The sequence below is a fragment of the Agrilus planipennis genome, unplaced genomic scaffold (assembly GCF_000699045.2).
Source record: "Agrilus planipennis isolate EAB-ADULT unplaced genomic scaffold, Apla_2.0 scaffold127, whole genome shotgun sequence".
Classification (NCBI taxonomy): domain Eukaryota; kingdom Metazoa; phylum Arthropoda; class Insecta; order Coleoptera; family Buprestidae; genus Agrilus; species Agrilus planipennis.
Genome location: NW_020442450.1, coordinates 481792 through 506418, shown reverse-complemented (window position 1 = coordinate 506418; position 24627 = coordinate 481792). Strand labels below are relative to the sequence as shown.

The window sequence follows — 24627 nt, the reverse complement described above, 5'->3', positions numbered from 1 at the left end:
CGATTACGTGCTACCCCACTTAGGCGTGCGCTCAAAGCTCCAACAGAAGCATAACTTCAAAAATTAAATGCATCATGTTTGTATCTTATAATTAACATTTATTTCTATTAAAACTGTGACATGCAAGTAGCTAATCTCAAAAAAAGGCTCAATATAATATTTAAAGAACATAATCTAGTTCATATCTAATATATTGATTTTTAGGATCGTTATTTATTCTGGGATATCCGGCTACTAAGGCGTCCTGTCCTCCAATATAAAGGGAATTGTAGATTTTCCAATACACATCACGCACTTTTCTTGCGGGATGAAATAAACCCTAAAATTTTCACTTCATTAAAATACAATCCAATCATTTTTAGAATATTAAAAGTTGGTTGGTTAAATTTAATTTAACAAAGTTATACTTGTTGATTTAATCCCTTAAAGCGGTAAGATATTAAAGCATTATTTTTGATAAGGTTTCTTTTTAATGTAAATAAGTTTAAAAGTAATTTACCTAATGCTCGTCATAAACAAACTACTTAAAGCTAGAAATAACTACTTAAAACTTAATTTAATTTTCAATTAAAGTAGGATATATTTGTTCCTATATTATTTTCAATTGATAATAACTGACGCAATTGTTTTTAGTACCAATACAAGAGAGCGTAAACTTACCTGTAATGTGTATTGTAATATTTTGATAGGGCCCAAGGCGACTCGCATACCCTCAATAGCGTCCATAAAGGCTTGTACAAGATGTGGCGACGTTTCGAATATATTTGGCCATACGTAGTTCAACAGATGTACAAGTGCATCTTCACATCCAAATCCATACACTCCTAGTGCCATGTGTTTAATAGCAGCACAAGCTGTTTGACGATGTACCAGGTCACGATCCATTAAAGCGTCCTCTAGCAATGGTGTCACTGCATAAATATAATCCTTACCCATTTCACCAATGTACTCAAATAAGAATGATAACGATTTCAGAACACCATTTTGTACATTCAGTTCTGGTACTCGATATTCGTTCATCAACGCGGGTAATACAGTAAACGGTGAACACGTTTCTGCCACAATAGCAATGGCCACCGTTGTACAAACACGATTTTGACGTTCTTGAACCTTCAAATTATTTAATAATGTTGCCAGTACATCATGTGGGCCTATAGCTTTAGCAATATACCCAAAAGTGTTAACTGTGGCACGCCGAATGGCTTTTTTATGTGCTTTGAGAAGTTCTAAAAGTTCGAAACAGATACGCATCCATTCACGAGCAGACACATACTCCGGTCCACGATCAGCTATACGGCCTACCAAGTCAATACAATTTTCTTGTACTTTTTCATGCCTATTTTTCAAAATTGGCGTGAGACGAGGCAAAAGATCTTTAATGGGTGGTGTCATTTTTGTCATACCAATCACGTTCACGATGGCTTTAAGTGCACCCAAAATTGAGCCTAAAACTTCGGGATATTCTTCACCAAGGTATTCATATAAAACTACACCCAAGTGACCCATCAATTTCTCTTCCTGACAAGTCTTCATTACCACAGCTATTCTTGAAATTAAGTCAGCAGCTTGTTGTCGAACTTTGGCAGATTTATTGTTCAATCTCCACAATATTGTACCACATATTTGGGGTAAATAAGGTTTAACGCGCTTTCCCAGTTGATTCACGATCGTACCAAATCCGTTTAACATAACCACGTCCTCCGTCGTTTGTTCTTGAAAAGCGTACAATATTCCATCTATAAGTTGTTCTTCAAGCCTTGAATCTATATCAGCTGCGCCTAAATTTCCCATAATTTTTTCTATGCTCTCCATTACCATTTTTCTATATTGTTCATTTTCGTCCTTAAGATCGTCAACAATACGATTAATAATTTCAGATGCACCTACTTTATTGGCGATTTCTACTGTTGTATCGACTAGTTGACGGTAATTACGACGATCGAGGGCCATGCGATGATTCCAAAAATGTTTGAAGAATTGAGGTAAAATTTCTTCTTTAATATATTGAGCTTCCACACCATCAGTACCACAACACTGTTTAACGACTTTTAATACAATCTTCTTCATTTCTTCATCAGGTGACTGAAACTCTCTGATCAAAATCAACATTACTTCTCGGGTATAGTAGTTAGCATATTCAGCATCCATGAGAGGAATTAAGTACCCAATAGCTTTCAAAAATGCAGCCAAACCTTTACCTCTATGTGTACGAATACCTTTCCAGAGGGGTTTTAGTACAGAGTCAAAACTTTCGATTCCATATGGAGTTGCAGCTTCGGCTAAAGCAGCAATTCCAAGAGCAGTAATAGTACGTACCTAAAGCAAACAAATGGAAGTAAAACATGTTTAGCTATTTATAATTCCAATAGATTCTGGGGTAGATTAATAATTATTTATGTAATACAAATTAAGAGTTAAAGACCGAAAGGTAGAAATATGTGTTAGAGCTTTCTAAGTTTTCGAGTCTGCATTAAATAAATAATTATAATGAAATTGTATTGTACCAATAAAAAAATATTTACTTTTTGCTGTTCATCAACCAACCCATGCTCAATAATCTCTACAAGCGACTTTAAGTGAGGCAAAATAGCACATCCCATAAGAATAGCAATTTGCTGAACAATCTTGATACCCGTATGTCGGGCTTGCCATGACTTTTTTGAACGGCAAACAGCCTTCAAGAAAGGCAGTAGAGAAGGAATACCAAGAGCAGATGCTACAACAGCAAAAGCCCGCGCTGTGGTGTTCCTCACATACTCGTCGATATTATCGATATCAGGTCTCATGGTTGAAATCATGGTGGCCAATCCTGCTGCTTTAGCTAAATTGGAAATAATTTCTCGGCCTTCAACACGGGCATAATAATCTTCATCAATAAGAAGAGGCTCGATTACGACCAAAATTTTATGTACATACGGACGTACCAAGTCGTCCAATTTGTATAAGATGCGATCAATAACTTTAACAAGTAAATGGCGTTCTTGATCTTCAAGTGTAGGACTCATAAGTAATGGGAGAATCTGGTTAAAAAGGGGACCCGCTCCGAACTCACGGGCTTTGTCAGTTATTTGACGTAGAGCTGCTTTACGCATAGGCGGTGTGCCGTTTTTAATTTTTAGGAGCAATTTCATTATTTTTCGTTCTTTTTGCTCCTCAGGACTGAGGGCTTCTTCATCTACATCTACAAGAAGCTTATCGAAATATTGAGCATCCTCTGGTTTCATAAATGGTAAATTCTGTCCTTTTGGCTGGTTGTCAAGATATTTTGCCGTTTTATCTTCAGTCTGAATAAAAAAACCAGTCGGTGTACCCATTATGGGAGTTGGAGTAGCAGTCAATTTGCGGGCTGGTGTTCTGTAAATATAAAAGCAAATTTAGTATAGTAATCCATAAAAATTCTCACTACACTATTTTGTATTAAAAGTTTTATACATTTAGTTTACCTGATCGGAATATATCCAGCAGGAGGTGGTAATACCTTATATCCCGGAGGGAACATGGCATCTAGCTCTTCATCACTATACGGCCTATTGCGCTCATCTATCTCCCTTTCCCATCTATATGCTTGCAATTGTTCAGGTGTCATGGCAGCTAGATGACCTGGAGTAGGTGTAGCCATTCCCATCGCCTTTACCCCGACAGGTGTTGAACCACCTGGAGTAAGCATAGGTGTTGCATGACCTGGTGTACCATGTGGAGTTTGGGGCGTCATGGCGCCTGGTGTCATTGCGGGCGTGGGGGTCATCTGAGCAGAAGGTGTTTCATCCCAACGAGATCTACGTTTGGAAGCGCCAGGTGTAGGAGTTTCCTGGATAAGATCAGTGCCCGTTCGATCGGTTCTGGGAGTCTCAGCCCAACCGCTGGAGTGGCCAGGAGTTTCTCGCTCGGTTTTAGGTGTTTCATCCCATCTATTTCTACGAGAGATACTTTTATCGTGGCCAGGAGTTTCACGACCCGGAGTTGCTGCTCCTGGAGTTGCGTGACTAGGCGTCGCATCCCAAATTCGAGTAGATTGTCCAGGTGTGGCTCCTGGAGTTTCACTTCCTTTATGTCCTGGGGTATCATCCCAGCGATGGTCTGCTGGTGTTTTCTGCAAAATTCATTTATTCCTACATATTTTATTTTTATGTAAATTGATGTATATAAATTACATCTGTGTCCCAGATTGGTGTTGCTGCTGCGCTATTTGTAGTTACAGACAAAGTTTTTTTCTTTGGGGGCACTGGACTTTCTTCTACAGTTTGATCCCAACGTCCTCGCTTTTTGGATGTTATTTTGGCTTCACCATTCGAAACCTTCAGCGAACCATCTTTAGCTTTTTCCACTATTTTTTTTCGTACCTACAAAAGAAAATAGGAATGGTCATGAAGTCCTTTTATAGTAAAAAAGAACAATTCATGCCAGAAATTTTTAAATGTGAAAAAAATGTGATATTAAATAATTACCTCGTTTTCTTCTCCTTTGAGCAGTTGCTCCTTCATAATCTGCGTGTAACCCCTTGCATTGAAGTCGGGTGTTTTTCCACCTGTAATTTCACGTGCATTAGAAGTTAATTTAGGAAATTGTGGCGCATTGTTTAAATTAATTTTGCAGTATCTGTTCTTGTTTTCTAATAGGAGAAGTGTATCGATATGCACACGAAATCCACTCGGAAAGTAATACTACAACAATTAAAAAACAAAGTACACTTCTACCAATGAATTTTTATCAAAATGAAAATAGTAACACATTTTCTTCTAAACTGTAATTTGAAATTGAATTACTATAATCATATTTCTGTAAAACCTACCCTTTTCCAATTAATTTAAAGCAATTGAAGCATTACATATATTTAAATTATATGAAAATTATGTGAGTGAATCTCGCAGCAAATCGTAATACGTACGTGATGACGGTTCCTATGTCAAGTACAGGCAGCTTCTTGCAAATAAACAGCACTTAGCGAACCTAGAAATATGCTGGGGTGATTAATAATTTTCTTATCAACACACACACTCAATCACTCTCGTGTATTTTTTACCAATATCTAGAACAGATGGTCGGTCCATATCTAGCTGTTCAATCGCTGAAGGCTGTGGTTATTGCAGAACCCAATGAAGAACAAAATAACATTAGTTTTTGTCTGTCTCTTTGATAATTAGTTTATTTATTTTTTTTACCAGAACGATTAGATGATACCCACTTTCTCCTTACCATTCAACTTTCTTTCATGCACCCCAAGTAAAGCAACTTTTTCCAATGTATAACTTTTACAACCTGAACATTTATAGAGTAATTTCTTTTATGTAGAAAAATACATATAATTATTAACATAAAGTAATAATAAGAATCAATTTTAGTTATACATTTACAACATTGAAAAAAGTTACCAAAACAAACATATAATTCAAGTCTAATTCTATTAAATTCTTGTCACTTTTGAAAGCAATAAGTAATTACAAATAAATAATACATTTCTATTGCAAAAGCTACTTATAAAATCAAATTTTATAAATTTATACTATAAATTGCAAGATTAAAGTAGTTATGACAATGAAATATAATCATAAAAACTTAAATAGTACAAGAAGTCATTACGATTATTTAGTTACTTACCATCTGCAAATGGATCAACTCTTTCAGGAGATATTATCATCCGTCTTCGCTTCTGACGATATTCATCTTCTCTATCAGCAATAGTGGGTCTCCGTCTTTCAGCAAGGGGATCAAAATCTTTGTCCACCTTAAATCATAGTTCTTAGTTAGTATTGTATACATATTACAGGAAAATGTAGACATAATACTTGTGCAACATCGTTGAAAAAGGCCACAGAAGCACCAAGTCCGGCCCTTTTTTGGGGAAAACTGACGTCTTCTTCATCATCGTCAACTTCGTCATTAGCGGCAATAGAAGTCACATAACCTTCGTATTTACTTTTTCCACCACCTCCATCATAAATTTCGCTATCAAAATATCCGCTTTCTCCCAGTCCTACTCCTTTATCTCCATCGATTTTCACTTCTTTCTTTTTTGTTTGAATTTCACGTATCTGGGCTTCGATATCTAAAATAGCATATTAGAAAACTAACTTTTTCTCTATAAATTAATCAAAATCATACCTTCATGTGTTTTAGGTATATTTTCCATGATTAACAAATTCTTATGGTATTTTTACTAATTTATTACAGCAAACAACTTTTTACGCCACACTTTTCTATTCATGCAATTGCAAGATGGCGGAAGCCACAGATAATATGTATACATCCATAGACATATATTAATGGACGTGCCTTAGCCGTTTGTTGTTGTAATAATTTCTTGATTCGAAAAGTGAGGGAGATGGCGTATGGTTTCGGACTAGTGCTAACTCTTTCATGACACGCGTAGGCACTATCGGGAGAGAGATGGATATTGTCCGAAATTTCGTTCCATCTCTTTCTTTTGTTGTACCACAATTCTGACCGCTAAGGCATGTCCATTAGTAAACGTCGATGTTAACATCGTTCCATCTCTTTCTTTTGTTGTACCACAATTCTGACCGCTAAGGCATGTCCATTAGTAAACGTCGATGGTATACATAGGGTAAGCCGTAGAATATAGGCCATAGATATGACCATAGACAAAAGCGAAGCGAAGATCAAAGACTTGAAAAAGAAAAGAGAAACAATGTGACCGTAGAGTATACTTTTAGAACGGAAAAAATAACGCAGTGGGTGTTCTTTCACCGTATGTTTTTCGAAAAATTATTAATAAAATTAAGGTGCGTATTTACTATACTAAATTTGACATGTGGTATTTGTCTGGTTTAGCAACCATACCTCCAATCACCTTGAATTTTTAGTATGTTATAGAGGTGAATATGCTGATTATTTTCATATGTATATGTTGGGCGCGGAATTCATAATGAAGCATAATTTTCGAAGACATTATTCCAATATATCATCCCGCCTCTGCATATACGGCTCCAAACCAAACCTAACCTAACAATGACGTCACTAATGCATGTACATCTCCAAACAGCCCGCCGTATTATTACCTATTTTATATATCACATGCCACCACATTGTTTTTCAACGTTCAAAAACCATGCTTCATTATCATTTCCGCGCCCAACATATACACATCAAAATGATCAGCATAATCGCCTCTACAACGCGCTAAAAATTCAAGGTGATTGAAGGTGTGGCTGCTAAACTAGATAATTACCCGAGATGCTTTTATTTGTCTTGCATCTGTCCGAGCTGAGTTTATAAATAATAGATGAAACTAGTTTAATCTTAGATTGGTAATAATAATAACTATTATACATATATTATAGTAATACAATACAATTAGTGATAACAGAGGACGTGCATTTGATGTAAACTTTTAGGGGTCGTTAATATCACCTTTATTAATAAATACATGTCTCTTTAGAGCGTCCCAAAATACTAAATGTAAAACAGTATGGGGACCTAATCGTATATAATTTGGTCCTATACCTTTGTAAAATCCATAAACTCCCTCGCTTTTACAGATTTTTATTGTACAGTCTAAATACCCGCTATATAAAACACCTCTTCCACTAGAATCGACAGCTAAAAAATTGAATTATATTAAACCTATATTCAATAATTAATACACAGCACATAATAAGTATATAATACTTACGTTGATTGCAAATTCGAGTTAATATTAAATCGCAAGGATTCATTACAACCGTCACTGCGACTCCTCCAATCATCGCGGCAAAAAAAGACTTTAATATTGGTGTATTATCTAGGATAGAATAACGATCTAAATACTGTTTCGCATAAGAAAAAGATGTTAACTGGGAAGTTGAACCCAAGAATCCACGAGGTAGAGATGCTCCTGCACCTCTGAAAAGACCTTTGATCTAAAAAGAAGTAAGATACAAAAATACAAATACTGTCCAATATAATTTACTTTCTACTTTGGCACTGTTTAATTATTAATAAATGTACCCCTTGTTCTTTAAAAATGCTGTTGAAAGCATGAAGAGTTCCTTGATGTTTATGCTGATGACCTACAGCAATCTTCTCAACAGCTTGAGATTGAAGATGTGTTTTTATAAGGTACATTGGAGTGCATACATACTGCCCTATCATACCGCAAATTCCTCCAGCAATCACAGTGTTCGTGAATACCATTTCATTATTTTTGTCAGTTAAGAGACCCCTATTTTGACATATTTGATAAAGTCCTAAAATCAGAAATGAAAAGAGGGTCACTTTATGGTAAAAGTATAGGTACCTACTTTAAAGATATAGTGTAATTAATTCATGCAAAAATATTGTTTATTAAACGCTATGTGTGATCTGTTACCTAATCTGGTACCATTCATAATAAACTGTACCCACAGGGCTGGTATTAATCCTTTTTGTAAAGAAAAAATGCCGTCATTTTTTACAATGTTATAAGCAGCATGAAAAATATTTCTGTAATGCACTGTATATTGCCCTTTAGCTTGCATTTCGCCTTGTAGTTGCATTCTAGTTTTTAAAACTTCTAAAGGATTAGTAAAAAAACCCGCACAAACTGCCGATAAACCGCCAATAGCAAACTCCATTTTTTTATAAGTACACCCTTTTTCTTAAATATGTGAAAATAATTCACAAATATACTAATTATGATTGTAACATAAAAGTTAATTAATGAATATGCATATTATGAAATTTAAAGCCTTGGTTAATATTATCTTATCGATGTTAGGAACGTAGTTATTATGTAAAGAAGAATTTTGATAAACAGCTTTCCAATTTACACAGTAGATAAATAATTTTAATAACCCGTCTTTTATAAGTTAAGAGAAAATCTAATTTAGTGTACATTCCAAACCACTAAAATTTATTGCTTTATTTTGTGAAGTTTGGAAATTATATATAAGAAAGTGTAAGTTCATCTGCAAAATAATATAAAATTTTCGACGGCATGCCGACGACTTTTTTGTGAAGATAGTAGGTATCATGGATAAAAAGAGATACAGACGAAATGGACCGAGAAGAGTTCTATAATTATTCATATTTATATTAATATATTAAATATTAGTATAAAAGCTATCCGGAGTAAAAGCAGTATATATAAGAATTTTGTATTTGTTTCTTGTCGTCTGAAGAAGCTACAATATATGTGGAGAAATGATTTTATATTCAACTTCCAACTGGAGTCATTTAATTTTTTGTTAAATAAACGCAGTAATGAAGTTTTTCGCGAAATTTAGCAGATTTCTATCCATATCTTCCTTAATTTTATTTCTTTCAAAATCAATACTACTTTAAACGTAACATCCGATGCTGAGAGAAAGAATGATTCCCCATTTTGTTGATTGAAATTCTAGAGCAACAAAAAATGAAGGATACAAGTTGAAGATTGAATATAGTGTTACCTAATTTTGTAATGAAAATAATCAGCCAGCAATTAACTGCTGGAAACTTCGTCACTGTTGGTTGCGCGCAACATGACTTTCGCCTATGAGTGCGGTACTTTTAGGGGGTGGCTGACGGTTTTTCCAGGCATTGATTGGTGGCTGATGGTTAACTTTTCAATTACTATGTTAAACAGTAAAACATATCCAAAAATGAGCAGAGGTCAATTTTTTTTTACATTTTATAAAATACATATTATTTATTTATCTGATTGACTGGCATATTTTCCAGTTACATCCGAGTGGCTGGTGATTTCAGTTGATATTTATATATTATAAACCATATGCTCATAAAGTTTAGAACATTCATTTTTTTTACAAAATATTCAAAAACTCTTCCCTTTTGCATCTACCTCCAGGCGACTCGGAGGGCTGACGTTATATATATAATGTGCGAAAGATCCTTTATTGGAGAAAACATAAACGAACCGAGGTCAAATCATTGGCCCCAATTGCATTCGCCTTTCGAACTATTAATAAGGCAGTGCACATCCGATTTGCCACATAGGGAAGGAGATTTTGTTTACAACGCCGAAAATAATATGTGGTCGCTCACTGCGCACTGAACGCTTTTTCTATCCATATTAGTAAAAACGCTAACACCATAGGCCAAATTAGCACAGTCGGGCTGTATAGGAGATACTTCCTATTGGTTATGTTATTAGTTTTTACGAGTTCACTGGTTATTACATATGTCTATGAATTATTTGATCCAATGGATACACTCTTACGTGTTAGGTCTATGGTGTGAGGCATGGCATAGATGTCTAAATGTCATTCATATGTCATTATTATTATAGGTTAGTAAATGGTTAGTAGTAATAATAAGTAGTATTTGTTTAATTTTAGATATTATTTTAAAAATAAGAGTAATACATGGATCCAAAACTTGAAATACGAAAGCTTCAACCGAGTAGTCTTAGGGAATTGACCCAAATACTTGAATACGGTGACTCATGGAAGGAATTAATGGCCATAATCCCAAAAACGCTGGATAAAAACAATTACAGCTGTAATATTTCTTGTGAAAATCCACCAAAATATAACTCAGAACATGTTAGATTAATTGAGAATGCTTCCTTTAAGATGCGCAAAGCTTGCACAGATATATTATTTGATGAATGGGGCACATCAGGAAGAGTCAGACCTGCATTGGGACATTTGTTATATTTACTAATAAAATCGCAATTATTTCGAGCAGCAGATTATGTTGCCATTAATTTATTACAAATTCAACCACCTCCTCGTCCATCTGTTGGCCCAGCAGCATTAGTAAATACTTCATTACCAAACCAAAATTTTCTCAATGAAATTGAAGAATTTTTAAATGAAGCAAGTTATCCATCTTCATTGATATCAAATTTAAATGGCAATGCCAATTCTAGAAGTAATTTACAAGGCAGTGTTATTCCACAAATTATTATAACTAATGTGAATGATAAGAAAAGAAGAGCTGGTCATGTGCATTTTAATAGCGAAGAAATTAATAAAAAAAGTTCTGATTTGATTCATTTTAGTGAAACTGAAAAGCCTTCTAGTTCTGACGAAAGTAATGATATTCCTGCTATTTCAGCTTTATTACTTCAAACAAGCACAAGTAATATGAGTAATTCTATTGATTCAAATCACAGTGAAGTAAATAATATTTTAACAATTGGTAGTATGCATCAGATTGATGATGAAAGCAATAATAACCAAATGGACAATAACAATTGTGATAATGTACCTGCTCTTTCTATTTTAAACATGAACTCTGATAAGTTCAATAAAAGTACAGCAGAAAATAAATTATCTGAAAATATTCCACAATTAAGTACGCTTTTAAATTCAAGTATTGATAATAAGTCTGACAAAGCTTTTAGAAATACAAGCTTAAGTGATATTGATAATAATCTGCCCGTTCTAAGTGCACTCAATATGAGTTTGACTAATTGTAAGTCAAATTCCATCCAATTTGAAAACGACACTGATGATTCTTTTAAAGAAGCCAGTATTGCTCTTAAGGAAAAAATAATTAATGAAAGAAGCCAAGACTTAATCAATTCTGGCTCTCTTCCACATTTAAGTTCATTACTGTGGAGTAAAAGTATTTCAAAGTCCAAACTTTTTATGCCTACTTTAGAAAATGATGAAACAAAATTGAACGCTGAATCATTAAGTGATAGTTCTAAAAATTCAAACACATCTAGAGGTCAGTGTGTTTCTCCTTTACCAAATTTATTGTTAAATACTAAGTTACCGCGATTTACTTATCAACAGTTAGAAGATGCAACAAGTAATTTTGATGAAACACCTCATCAATCATCATGTGATAGAGAAAGTAGCATAAATAATTCTTCTGGACGGTTTTTGGGATCAGGAGCTTTTGGATCAGTTTTTTTAGCACTGGGACTTTTAGATAGGCCTGTTGCTGTTAAAAGATTGTTTTTAGACAATGTTAATGTTGTAAATATTGATGATCCCATTACAAAACAATTTAAAAATGAAGTTGAAATTTTAAGCAAATACCAACATGATAATTTGTTATCATTAGTTGGATATTCTTGTGATGGCCCTACATATTGTCTTCTATATGAATATATACCAGGTGGGGCTCTCAAGGAGAGGCTTCAGGTAACCTACATTACTTTAATTAGTAAACTTCTATTAAATGAAAAGACATTAACTAACATTAGTATTAATTGAATCATTTTAACTGAGAAAAATATACTTTTTTGCTATCTTAATTTGTGTAACTTACTTTAGAACAAGGAAGACAAACTCATGTGGACAGACAGGCTTTATATTGCTATGGGAACTGCTAAAGGCATTTCCTACCTCCATAATGCCTACTCAACTCCACTTATACATAGAGATATAAAAACAGCTAATATACTTTTAGACTGTTCTAATAAACCTAAGGCATGTAATTTTTCCAAACATTTTTTATTGTAATTTTAATTAACATTTTTAAATATAGTTGTATTTTGATTATAGCTTTGTGATTTTGGAATAATTAAACTTCTTCCAAATCAAAATACAAATACCAGCACAACAGTTTTTGGAACATCGGCTTATATGGCACCCGAAGCCTTCAGGTATCTTTTGAATATACCTTTTTATCTTAAAAGTAATTTCTACTTTTTTTTTAAGGGGCGATATATCAATTAAATTGGACACATTTAGTTTTGGAGTTGTTATCTTAGAACTATTAACAAGTCTCCCTCCTTTTGATAGCCAGCGTGAGGATTGTGATATTGTAGGTGCTTTTTACCTTTTTGTATCATAATGTAGCTACACCTCACGTATTTCACAGACAATTATTTATCCCCAAAATATTAGACCAGACGGGTTTAAATGTCAATATTCGGGTATATAGTTGGTTGCATATATGTATATCGCATTTTCGTAATATTGCGTGTGGATTAAATATTATTTGTCGATATACGACACATATACTCTTTCGTACTGCCCAATAAGACTAGAGATAGTAGCAATAAGAAAGAAAGATTTTGCTAAAAGGATTATTTTTTTTTAAAGGTAACACATGTCGAGGGAACATGCGAAAATGATATATCTTTGTTGCTGGACAAAAGCGCTGGATCGTGGATTGTGAAAAATGTGAACTTTGCTGAAAAATTATATGAAATTGCTACAAAATGTCTTTCAGAAAAGAAAAAAAGACCAACGATGACCCAAATTACATCTGAATTATCAGATTTGATAAGTTTTGTCAAATAGAATAATTATATTGTGTATTGTTATACATTGCAGAGGTAATCGAACTACCTGTTTGACCAATGAGTACATTTGAATAAATTAATATATAAAAGGAAACATGCTGGAAAATAATAAGTAAATATTGTAAAAGTTATAAAACACAAGTGAACGGTAAGATTAAAGGGATGGAGTGGATTAACACTTTAAAAAGATATTGGAAGAGATTGGAGAGGGGAGTTTGGGCTAGTAGTAGAAAGGAGATAGGTAGAAGAGGTGGAAGGGTGGGCTGAGCTGACTGAACTAGATTTTAAAGAATAAGAGGTAGAATAAGGATATAAAGTTATAGTTTTAATTTTAACTTAAAGTACTTATATGTAAAATGGAATTACTTGAATAGCATTGTTTGAACCATCCTGGTTGAAAAGTCACTTAAACAAGCATTATATTATTAAATTAACTGTCACTGATTCAACATATAGGTACAATTATTTTAATGTAGGTTTTACCCTCGACTTTGCTCTTGTTTATGTTCATTTTTTATTGATTTTCATATAAAATTATTTAAAAATTGGAAATAATATTTGTTTTTAGTTCTATATACTTCAATTTAACTTCGAACAATTTGCGTATTATATTCTAAAGCAAATTTTCTCTATTCCTGGGGAACAGGTTAGGATCATAGATAAAAGGTTAGGGTGATATTTTTTACTCATTCTTTATGGCTGTGGTATGGCTTTTCTCCCGTATTAATCAGTTGCATATATTTTATTATCCATGAAATATATACTTATTTTAATTTATGTTTGTCTTATTTATGGTTTATATGTATATTTTAGTCTATGGTATGTATCATAGATATATTGTGTATTATTATATAGTATTATAGTATATATCACCATAGATAATTAAAATCACTTTCAAGATCTTTGACCATAAGATGGTTTGTAGATCTATTATCTATGGCAAAATTGTTCTTGTTGAATTAACAAACAATAAACAAAGTTATTATAGCATGAATTGTGTAAATAAATAGATAATTATGAACACAGAGATTATGTACACGTTGTTTTATCTTCTATTAACTGTATGCGTCATTTATCCACCCTCAGAATTTATTTCATTAGGGTTTACAATACCCTCCCTTTTTACATCACTTCTGGGGTCTGAATCGGAGGAATTTATAGCGTATCACATTAAGAGATCAATTTTGACTTTGTTTGTGTATTCCGTGCTTCCTTTAGGATATATTGTTGGCCTTTGGTTTAATGGTGCAGAAGATGTAAGTCTTGCAAACCTAAAACAGAAATTCTGTTGTAATCTTGTTACTTATATTACAGGCTTCTCTGCTTTCATTACATGATCATGTTTTTTGGAAGATCTTTGGCACAACATGTATAATTTTACCACTTCTAGCAGCCTATCAAATTATTTATTGGTCTCGTGACAACTGGAGATATCACCCCATAGCTAAAAATATTTCTCATTTTTGTAACAACAATTCTGATTGGATTTCTGTAGCTTCCAATATTAACAGTGAATTTAGAAGGTGACTTTTTGAGTACTTTTTTTGATAGTAAAAAGTTATTAATTGTGTTTTGTCATTCATCAGTATTGACAAGACCATAATACAAACAAGTTCAATATGTGAAATAGTAGCAACTGAAAACTGGATATTGAAAATCACTCCATTCACTATATTTGTGGCACACCAAAGTGATACAAGACTTGTAGTTAATAAAAGTGATACCCATCATATTTCTCAAAATAATGAAAGAGAAGTTCAATATGTGACTATTGAAGTTAAATCATTTAGAGAAGGTGTAGGCAGTTTTGTAATAAGATTGAATGCAATGAATTTTCGAGATTTACAAAACAGACTTTCACGAACTATTGAAGTACTACCTAACATTATCTTTCACAAAAATATACTGGAGAAGTTTATTGATGCTTTCAAAGAAGAAATTCAGGAGAATATTCGTTACTTAACAAATCAGGTAAAATTATCTCTTTTTTTAATGAAATAAAAGTAATCTTGAGCTTTATATCCTGAAAATGGAATAGATATAATAACCATTATTTTTGTACCATACATTACTAGTAGTAGTATTGATAATTAAAATATTTATTCTTTATATATTTTTGAAAAGCTTAAAGTCTGATTATTATTTTGATTTTGATTTAAAAACTTGTAAGTTTCAGTTATTTCTCTAAAATGATAAAACCTATGATAAACTCTATATTCTGACTTAATTTATGTTGAAAAAGTCTTATCCCTTTTATCAATAGGTTCACCGTTTTAAGGGTGCGTGATTTTTGACAATTTTAATAATGTAACTCCCTATCAATTTACTGAGAATATAAAGGTAAATTGAACATTGCATGAAATGCCGCCAGACCCCTAAGGAATAAACGCTTTTTTCAAATATTCAAGTATCTAAACCACTCTTAATTAAACGTGCTGTTACGATATTTGAATGATGGGCAATAACTTTTTAAATGCAGTTTGTATAATATTTATTAAGTTATTTTATCCGACAAAACATTTCAAAAATATTTGAAGGATGTTGTGATGCTTCAGAAAGTAATGAAAAAGTTCTATTTTATTCTTTGGATGTTATTTTTATAGTGGTACATTTCATGAATATTATTTTCAATTACCATTTTCAAAAATTAATTCAGTAATTTTTAAAGGAATTGGATTCTTGTATTGGGTGTATGCAGACTATAGCAAATGTAAAATTGCAGAAACTCTGTACAGATTCAAGTAATACAGAAAGTTGTGGTACATGTTACTGTAAACCAATGTGGTGTGTTGATTGTATGGCTCGATGGTTTGCTTCTCGACAGGATAATGAGCAGCCAGATACTTGGTTATCTTCAAGATGTACATGTCCTATGTGCAGAGTTAATTTTTGTATATTAGATGTATGCTTAGTTGAAGCTGAGGAAAATTGATTGATATATCTCCACCTTTCTTTACTTTTGTGATGTTATCTTATCTGCTGTATTGAAAATAATTAAACTGCAACTTTTGTTTATCAGATTATTTAATTGCAGGTGCTTTATTTTATGTGCAAAATATAAAGAGAGCTCAAAAATATAAGAATAATTACAATATATAGTCAATAGTATTGCAGGATCATCTGTCATGTATAAACATTTATTTTGTGGATTTTAAGATAATAAAACGAATTATTCAGTTTGTTTGGTTTAATTACTTACAACAATTAGTCGAACAGTGGTCATTTTAAATTGTTTATTTGTTAGTTTAGAAATTGTATAATTTATCTTGAACTTTCGATAAATTTAATTTTAAGTGACTCTTGAAAGATAACTATTTTAAAGAGAATCAAATTTTTCCTAAATCACACTATTAAAAAAACACAAGTAGTCGNATAGAAGGATCGATGGGAAGTGGAGTCTCTGTGAACCAAGAATGCTGAAGAGCATCTTCTGCAGTTACTCTTTGGACAGGATCATAAGTAAGAAATCGCTGTAACAATGCTTGTCCTGCTCTATATATTTAAATATGTTTATATAACAATAAAAAAGATTTAAGTATACTGTACTGTCATATCATTGTATTTTTAAAGCACATAACTCTAAAATCTTACATTCACTATTAAAAATAAATGACTTATTTTTTTACTTAAAATAAAAACAATTTTAACTTTTTTAATCACAGTCTTCACATCACATGAAAATATTATATAGTAGTAAAACGATAACTCTTTTTAAAGTGCTGTATGTTCTATTTCTTTGATTACTTCATCAACGTTTAAATTATCATCATCCTCAAAGTCTTCTTGTTCAGGGTTATTGGTTTTGCTGTTATCTTTTTCTCCATTGGACTTAAATTCGGTAGGTAGTTCATTATTTTTAAGTTTTTCCTCAGTCTCGTTATTAAAAATTTCCTTTACTGCAACACGCTTCTTGTTTTTATGTCGCATCTTTCCACTTTTAGAAATTGATAATCTTCGCTCTGTTTTAATATCTTCTTCATTTGCTTCTTTCTTTCTTTCACCTGACCCAAACCAATTTGAAAAAAAACTTTTTGATTTCGACATTATTCTAATTCAACAACTATTTAATACTCGTTTAAATTTGTATTATATTTCTCATAATTTTGAAAATGGAGTGGTAGTCACAGGCACTTTATTGGCTTTATTATTTCAGCAGTAATAANTATCCCATTAGTGATTTTAAAAAATTGGAAGTCTTTACATACCTTAAAAATTCTATTAAGTTGATCTACTTCTGATTTTCCAGGGAAAATTGCATTCATTGAAAGCAACTCGCCAAAGATACACCCTACAGACCACATGTCGATTGGTGTGGAATACTCTTTAGTACAAAGGAGTAACTCGGGCGCCCGATACCACAAAGTAACTACAATGGGCGTGTACTGTTTCAGCGGCGATCCATATTCTCTTGCCAGCCCAAAGTCGCCCACCTTAAGGATCCCTTTATGGGACAATAAAAGGTTCGACGTTTTCAAGTCTCTGTGTAAAATCCAGTTGTCATGTAAGTGAGATACTGCTGATAACAATTGTTTGAGCAAACATTTAACCTCTCCTGGAGTAAAACTTTGTTTCTTATGCCTCATGGTTTCCATCAAAGACTTTAAATCATGCTCGACATAGTCCATGACAATGAAAATTTTGTCCATATTACTGCCCACTACGATTTCTCTAACGGTTACAATATTCGGGTGTTGTCCCTTAAGTAGTGTATTTATTTCTCTTAAAGAAGTAATGGGAAAGCCTTCTTTTTCTTTTTCCATTTTTAATCTTTTTAGGGCAACTATTTCTTCTGTTCGTTTGTCACGGGCTCTATACACAACTCCATAAGTGCCTTCTTCAATACGATTCAAACACTGAAACTCTTCAACTGATCTACAGCCCTGTAGGGCGGGATAATAAGGGGGCAGATCATCGTCGAAATCAATCTTTTTCTTTTCTTCGTCCTTTGGTTCTTCTTCTGTATCAGACACTTTCACGTCGGTTTTACCATTACTTTTTGGAGATGTGGATGCCGACCTTTCTCGGCTTACGCTTCGGCTGAGTGATCGACGATCTGAAGGGGCCGAATCTTCTCTTGAGGATCGGCTTCTACTCCTACTTCGACTAGGAGTTTGAGTACGACTGCGAGAACGACTTTTCTCGGACATTTCGCTAAAAAAGAGGAATACACAATAAAATTATTGTAAAAGTAGGTAACTTAAATAATGGACGAAATTAAATGTCAATTTATTCAAAAACTATTGAAGATATGATAATTTAATAGACACCAGTTGATTCTGTGTCATTTGTACTTGAAGATTAAACTATTATGTTGTCAAGCTTTTAAACTTTTATTTGTGACCTCTAACAATCGTTTGTTTTTGGCAAATTAGCAATTAATGTCTTGATTAAGAATTCAGTAGCCAACATTTCTTTAAAATAATTGTAAAATAGACTCGAAGTTTATCGATCGGAAACCGTGAATATGCAAAGAAAAATGTTTGTGAATACTTATTTTTCTAGGAAAAACGAAAGACAATGGAGAAGTTTCCATTTTTTTTTATGGATAAATTATCAAAAATTATAAAAGAATAAAACAAACACGTGAAAGAATCGATAAAATATCTCAAGAAATAAGAAAGTTATGGGACTTTAAAGTTGCGCTTGCAAGAATAATTTTGTTACACTCGGCGCTACATCGTGTGACGTCACTTGACCTAAACGACGCCGTACGTATTCGCCGAGTACGTATGAACGTATTGTTGTGTAGAAGCTTACGCCTTACGCCGTTCGATTCGTATTTTGTTTATTTACCCGATGGCAGAAGTTAAAAAAAATACCTACAAATATTATATTGTTTCTATGTGTCAAAGCACAACAGTTAAAAATTAAATAAACACAAACGAAGCAAGACCCTAGCGCGACTCTGAAACTAATACTTGAATGATTCGTGGTGCGGTGACTTCGAATAGGTCGAATGACGTCACAAACGAATCAGAAACCGCAGACGTTCGGTACTAAAATACGTAAACTTCAATAATCTATTTCTAAGTCATTTATTGATGGATTTCATAAATTCTTTCGGTGATTGACTAGTTTTAATCTATATTTTAATACCATTACGTTGAATATAATATTAACAACATCATGAAACTTCTCCATTGCTCGCCACTGCCGCGTTTCGTCGAGAATATTCTCCGATTTATGTAATTTTTCCGCATTATTCATGAGCAAATATGAATTGTATTACATAAAGTTGGTTTTACTTAAAACGGACTTCCAATTTACAATCCAACACATTAAGCAGGCGCAATTCTTGTAGGTACGCTTTTGAGATACACTCACAAGAAAAATAATATATAAAATACTAACGAAAACCGACTCAATGATTTGAGTAACTAAAAGAAATTTGATGGACACTATTGAGTACTCTCCCTGTTCCGAATAGATTTCCGGGATTTTAAGGATGTTTGGGAGGTATGTCAAAATGCTACGAGACAAATAAAAACTTGGAAGAACGTTGCTCACTCAATTCTAAAACTCTTGTAAAAATTACTAATCGATTCACTAAATCGTTAAAAAGTTATTGTAATTTTAAAAAATTGTAATTTTACACGTCATTTTATGGAGATTCGTTAACCGAACAGATTAACTTATCTTTAATTACAGAAAAAAAGCTACCAGAAATTTCAAACTTTTATAATAAGTAANCAATTGAATTTTTTAATGCCTGCTGGTATATCTAAATAATTTTATAGCGAAAATGACAATAACGGCCATCATAATTTTATTAATTTTATTTTGTGCTAATTTAATATTTAATTAATGTTATTAATGTTATAGTACAATATTTTCTATTTACAATACAAAATATAACTGCTTAAAACTTCAAGCTAAAACCTCCTCCCATTGGCATTCGTCTATTTTCGATAACTGTTCCACTAATTCGAAAGCCTAAACTATCTTCTCCGTCTCCTCCCTATAAAAACATTATATTTAAATTTCCGAAAATTCAATCACCTTAAAACGTTATTTTAAATATAGATATAGCACCTACCAGCTCTTTAAATTCTCGTCCACCCGACGGAGGCTTAGGACTGGCGGCAAGTGCTCGCCGATGCCCTAATTCACTCTTTGCAGGCCATGTTGGGAACATAGAAGGATCGATGGGAAGTGGAGTCTCTGTGAACCAAGAATGCTGAAGAGCATCTTCTGCAGTTACTCTTTGGACAGGATCATAAGTAAGAAATCGCTGTAACAATGCTTGTCCTAATTCTGAAAGCATATGAAACCGAGTCCTCAGGTTTGACACAGGGTATTCCGTGAACTTCATCTTCTGAACCGCAGGTAGTTTGTTGAAGCCCGGCCAAATTTTTTCATTGGGAGTCCCCAAATCCTACTTATAAAAATTAATGAAAAAAAAAATAGATATCCCATTAGTGATTTTAAAAAATTGGAAGTCTTTACATACCTTAAAAATTCTATTAAGTTGATCTACTTCTGATTTTCCAGGGAAAATTGCATTCATTGAAAGCAACTCGCCAAAGATACACCCTACAGACCACATGTCGATTGGTGTGGAATACTCTTTAGTACAAAGGAGTAACTCGGGCGCCCGATACCACAAAGTAACTACAATGGGCGTGTACTGTTTCAGCGGCGATCCATATTCTCTTGCCAGCCCAAAGTCGCCCACCTTAAGGATCCCTTTATGGGACAATAAAAGGTTCGACGTTTTCAAGTCTCTGTGTAAAATCCAGTTGTCATGTAAGTGAGATACTGCTGATAACAATTGTTTGAGCAAACATTTAACCTCTCCTGGAGTAAAACTTTGTTTCTTATGCCTCATGGTTTCCATCAAAGACTTTAAATCATGCTCGACATAGTCCATGACAATGAAAATTTTGTCCATATTACTGCCCACTACGATTTCTCTAACGGTTACAATATTCGGGTGTTGTCCCTTAAGTAGTGTATTTATTTCTCTTAAAGAAGTAATGGGAAAGCCTTCTTTTTCTTTTTCCATTTTTAATCTTTTTAGGGCAACTATTTCTTCTGTTCGTTTGTCACGGGCTCTATACACAACTCCATAAGTGCCTTCTTCAATACGATTCAAACACTGAAACTCTTCAACTGATCTACAGCCCTGTAGGGCGGGATAATAAGGGGGCAGATCATCGTCGAAATCAATCTTTTTCTTTTCTTCGTCCTTTGGTTCTTCTTCTGTATCAGACACTTTCACGTCGGTTTTACCATTACTTTTTGGAGATGTGGATGCCGACCTTTCTCGGCTTACGCTTCGGCTGAGTGATCGACGATCTGAAGGGGCCGAATCTTCTCTTGAGGATCGGCTTCTACTCCTACTTCGACTAGGAGTTTGAGTACGACTGCGAGAACGACTTTTCTCGGACATTTCGCTAAAAAAGAGGAATACACAATAAAATTATTGTAAAAGTAGGTAACTTAAATAATGCAATTGTAACATATGCAGTAATGGCTAATTCGCTAGTTAAACGTTCAAAGTGTTTAAAAAAATTAATTTTATAATCTCAACTAATAAATACCTATTTTGAGATCGTGCACTTGAGCTCCCAACATCACTGCACGCACTTTTAACGCTCTTTTCGTCGTCCTCATCTTCAACATACTCAGTTTCCATTTCTTCTTCCTCCTCATCTTCAGAATTATCGGAAATCATTACAACCTGATCTGGTTCTGAACGTATCCTCTTGCTGTAGTGAAGATCTTCTTCTAATTTTCGTTTTGTTTTCTCTAAATGTCTACGCTCCCTCTCTAATCGAGATTGCTCTTTTTGTCGGGCCATTTCACGCTCTAAAAATGCAATTAGTTTATTAATGTTTTAAAAGAAGAGGGCATAGAGTGTTTTGGTAGTTACCAATGTGAAAAAAAAAATAGTTTTGCATAAAAAACAGTACATACCAAATTGTAGGAGACACATCAGCAAAATTTCATTTGGAGTAGGTATTAATAATTTTATTTAGTACAGCTGTTAAAAATTAGCATTAAAGCAAAATTAACGCTAAATATTAAAAATTAGATGATAAAAAAGTTTTACCATTTTAAGAATGCGTGATTTTTAACAGTTTTAAAAATATTGAACATTTTAAATTATTTGATTTTTTATTTTCAGCATCTATTTTATTTCATTGCTAATGTTTAATAACCTCACCAAATCAAATTTTATATATATGTTTCGTACAATTAGTTATTTATTAATTTAAAGTTAATTTTTTTAACAGTGTAATTGTTGAACCTAAGAGCATTAAAACCATCCTACTGGTTTGGAAATTTTCAGAATGAAGTGGATAACTTAACCCATTAAAATAATAATGTTGTTGCAACTGCATCGCATGCAGTATCAATCCTACAACGCCGACTATGATGTCACAAATATTTAGGATTGTAAAGTTAAGGAAGGGAAGGCAACACTCAGTTTGTCAAGTGTGGTGCACATGCAGCGTAGGGTAGAATACTGCATGTAGAATAGCAGAAAAGCTAAATAAAAAAGGCTAACCTGCTTCTAGAAGTTTAACCCTTCTCATTTCTTGTTCTGCTCTCTCTTCTTCTGTTAATTTATCTTCTTCTTTGTGTTTCTCATCTTTCTTGTGTCTTTTCTCATCAGTACTAAAATTAATTATTTCTTTGACATACATGCCTGCTTCCCCTTGTAATGCAGTTTCAATATTTTCACTGTCCTTTTGTTTGCTCTTATCTTTATGAGAATCCTTTTCTGTTTTATATTCATCTTCTGCTTTTGATCTCTTACTAAGTAACCTTTCTCTAAGATCTTCTAAAGCTCTATCACCAGCTGATTTAACTTTCCTCTCTTCCCCATGTCTCTCTCGTCTATGTTTTTCACTTTCTCTCCCTACATGACGTTGCTCTTTCTCCTTAGTTTTCTTTTCATCATATTTTCGGGTTTCAGGATGTCTATTGGAACGTTCATCTTTACGTTCACGATAACCTCTCTCAGTTGCATATTGCATCTCCAAATAGTTCTCATAATTTTGTTTTTCTCTATAATACCTCTCTTTTTCTCTGTGGTAAGATTCTCTTTCTTTAGCTGAACGTAAATGCTTCTCTCTATAAAATATGAAAAGGAAGTCTTGCATTACACAAAATACATCAGAAATTTCAATTCCCTTTCTACAGCTTCATTATTACAAACAAGAATCTACTTATACAATCTTACCTATGATGCTTTTCTCTGTAAGAATGACTTCGTTCTTCTCTATGCCTATCCCTTTTATGTCTACCTTCATGATCCCTGCGTTTCCTACTCGAAAGTTGTACGCGTGCTTGAGGAGGCTTTATATCCAATGAATCGGCTGCCTCTCCATCTTCTTCTGACAAACTACTTAAAAAGGAAACTCCTACATTAAAGCTCATTTGCCAGGAAAGTAAATTAAAAAAATACTTAGCTATCAACATTTATAGAATACGTAACAAAAATCTAGTTTAACAAAATCAGTTACCTGAAGTCCATAACATCATTCTTAATATGTTTACCATCAATAGGACTCTGTCTTAATTCACCATCTTCGCTTTGTTCATCGCCAGAATCATGAGTAGACATTGTTAAAATTTAATTGATTTTATATCACTAATAAATCACCAATTATACTATATTATTTATTAAAGTATTCCAAGTCTTTACCCTTCGTATATCTATTATCAATGTTTATGTACATAGATAATTTGTATACTATAATTTCTATGAACTAGTTCACACGTTCACGGATCTCATAGATCAAAGAAATATATACTATCAAAGTAGAGTCGTGTGAATTTGGCACCCGATATAAATAATTCACTAATTCGAACATTACCAGTAAATTGTGCATCGCTTGCGGGTTCTAAATATATAAGAATTATAATTATGCGTCCATTAGCTCTGTTAAAAAAAGGAAAATTGTTTCGGATACATGTGGAAATTAAATGTCAATTTATTCAAGAACTACTAAAGATATGATAATTTAATTGACGCTAATTGATTGCGCGTCATTTGTGCTTGAAGACTGATCTAGTATGGTAAGCAGGATTGATCTTTAAATTATTTAGTAGTAATAATTACATATACTACTTAATTTTTCATTTATATTATTAATACGCGCGCGCCATTGGTAAATCATAGATAATAATATGATCATAGTAATGTAATTGAAAAGTTAAATATAATTTGTAATTGTTACTAATAAAACATAATTTAAAAATAAACTCCGCTTGCTATGATAGCTCAGTCTTTAAGCACAAATAGTGCGCAATCGAATGGAGGTAATTAAATTATGATATCTTCAGTACGTTTTGAATAAATTGATATTGAATTTCCACGTGCACCCAAAACAATTTTTTTTAAGAAAACTAAGGAACCTAAACGACGCACAATTTATTCCTAAAGTTTAAATCAGAGGATTACTTATATCGGTTGCCAGTTTCACACGACTTATTTAAAGATTTATTATATAATACTACATTTAATAGTTATTCATCATAAAAAATTC

The 24627-nt window shown here is 33.1% G+C and overlaps 6 protein-coding genes across 9 annotated transcripts; 2 read left to right on the top strand and 4 right to left on the bottom strand.

Moving 5' to 3' along the window:
- Positions 1 to 77: 77 nt before the first annotated feature.
- Positions 78 to 6225, bottom strand: LOC108736464 (splicing factor 3B subunit 1). 2 transcript variants are annotated; one of them, XM_018468903.2, is made up of 9 exons: positions 6100 to 6225; positions 5784 to 6043; positions 5596 to 5722; positions 4446 to 4525; positions 4152 to 4340; positions 3444 to 4090; positions 2523 to 3354; positions 661 to 2316; positions 78 to 319 (listed from the first exon to the last, which is right to left on the bottom strand). In XM_018468903.2, the coding sequence occupies exons 1-9, from the start codon at positions 6125 to 6127 to the stop codon at positions 161 to 163; spliced, it is 3978 nt and encodes a 1325-aa protein (XP_018324405.1). In that variant the 5' UTR covers positions 6128 to 6225; the 3' UTR covers positions 78 to 160. The 2 variants fall into 2 exon arrangements, with proteins under 2 accessions (XP_018324405.1, XP_018324406.1); XM_018468904.2 differs by lacking the exons at positions 5596 to 5722; positions 5784 to 6043; positions 6100 to 6225 and adding an exon at positions 4886 to 5525.
- Positions 6226 to 7264: 1039 nt separating this feature from the next.
- On the bottom strand, positions 7265 to 8676 carry LOC108736456 (solute carrier family 25 member 35-like). The gene is made up of 4 exons (XM_018468897.1): positions 8306 to 8676; positions 7945 to 8183; positions 7631 to 7856; positions 7265 to 7557 (listed from the first exon to the last, which is right to left on the bottom strand). The coding sequence occupies exons 1-4, from the start codon at positions 8547 to 8549 to the stop codon at positions 7349 to 7351; spliced, it is 918 nt and encodes a 305-aa protein (XP_018324399.1). The 5' UTR covers positions 8550 to 8676; the 3' UTR covers positions 7265 to 7348.
- A 1520-nt stretch (positions 8677 to 10196) lies between these two features.
- LOC108736487 (protein Tube) lies at positions 10197 to 13220 on the top strand. Its single transcript, XM_018468933.2, has 5 exons — positions 10197 to 12017; positions 12150 to 12305; positions 12381 to 12481; positions 12537 to 12642; positions 12924 to 13220. Exons 1-5 carry the CDS (start codon positions 10281 to 10283, stop codon positions 13122 to 13124), a joined length of 2301 nt encoding a protein of 766 aa, XP_018324435.1. The 5' UTR covers positions 10197 to 10280; the 3' UTR covers positions 13125 to 13220.
- An 831-nt stretch (positions 13221 to 14051) lies between these two features.
- On the top strand, positions 14052 to 16305 carry LOC108736453 (E3 ubiquitin-protein ligase TM129). The gene is made up of 4 exons (XM_018468894.2): positions 14052 to 14382; positions 14441 to 14649; positions 14713 to 15097; positions 15795 to 16305. Exons 1-4 carry the CDS (start codon positions 14143 to 14145, stop codon positions 16056 to 16058), a joined length of 1098 nt encoding a protein of 365 aa, XP_018324396.1. The 5' UTR covers positions 14052 to 14142; the 3' UTR covers positions 16059 to 16305.
- Positions 16306 to 17247: 942 nt separating this feature from the next.
- Positions 17248 to 18274, bottom strand: LOC112906420 (serine/threonine-protein kinase PITSLRE-like). The gene has a single exon (XM_025980517.1). It carries the CDS (start codon positions 18271 to 18273, stop codon positions 17248 to 17250), a length of 1026 nt encoding a protein of 341 aa, XP_025836302.1. The 5' UTR covers position 18274.
- A 1632-nt stretch (positions 18275 to 19906) lies between these two features.
- On the bottom strand, positions 19907 to 23820 carry LOC108736449 (serine/threonine-protein kinase PITSLRE). 3 transcript variants are annotated; one of them, XM_025980510.1, is made up of 7 exons: positions 23602 to 23820; positions 23319 to 23483; positions 22641 to 23209; positions 21670 to 21937; positions 20577 to 21522; positions 20163 to 20501; positions 19907 to 20084 (listed from the first exon to the last, which is right to left on the bottom strand). In XM_025980510.1, exons 1-7 carry the CDS (start codon positions 23700 to 23702, stop codon positions 19986 to 19988), a joined length of 2487 nt encoding a protein of 828 aa, XP_025836295.1. In that variant the 5' UTR covers positions 23703 to 23820; the 3' UTR covers positions 19907 to 19985. The 3 variants fall into 3 exon arrangements, with proteins under 3 accessions (XP_025836295.1, XP_025836296.1, XP_025836297.1); XM_025980511.1 differs by having other exon boundaries at positions 23319 to 23480; XM_025980512.1 differs by lacking the exon at positions 19907 to 20084 and having other exon boundaries at positions 20427 to 20504.
- Between the last annotated feature and the right edge of the window lie 807 nt (positions 23821 to 24627).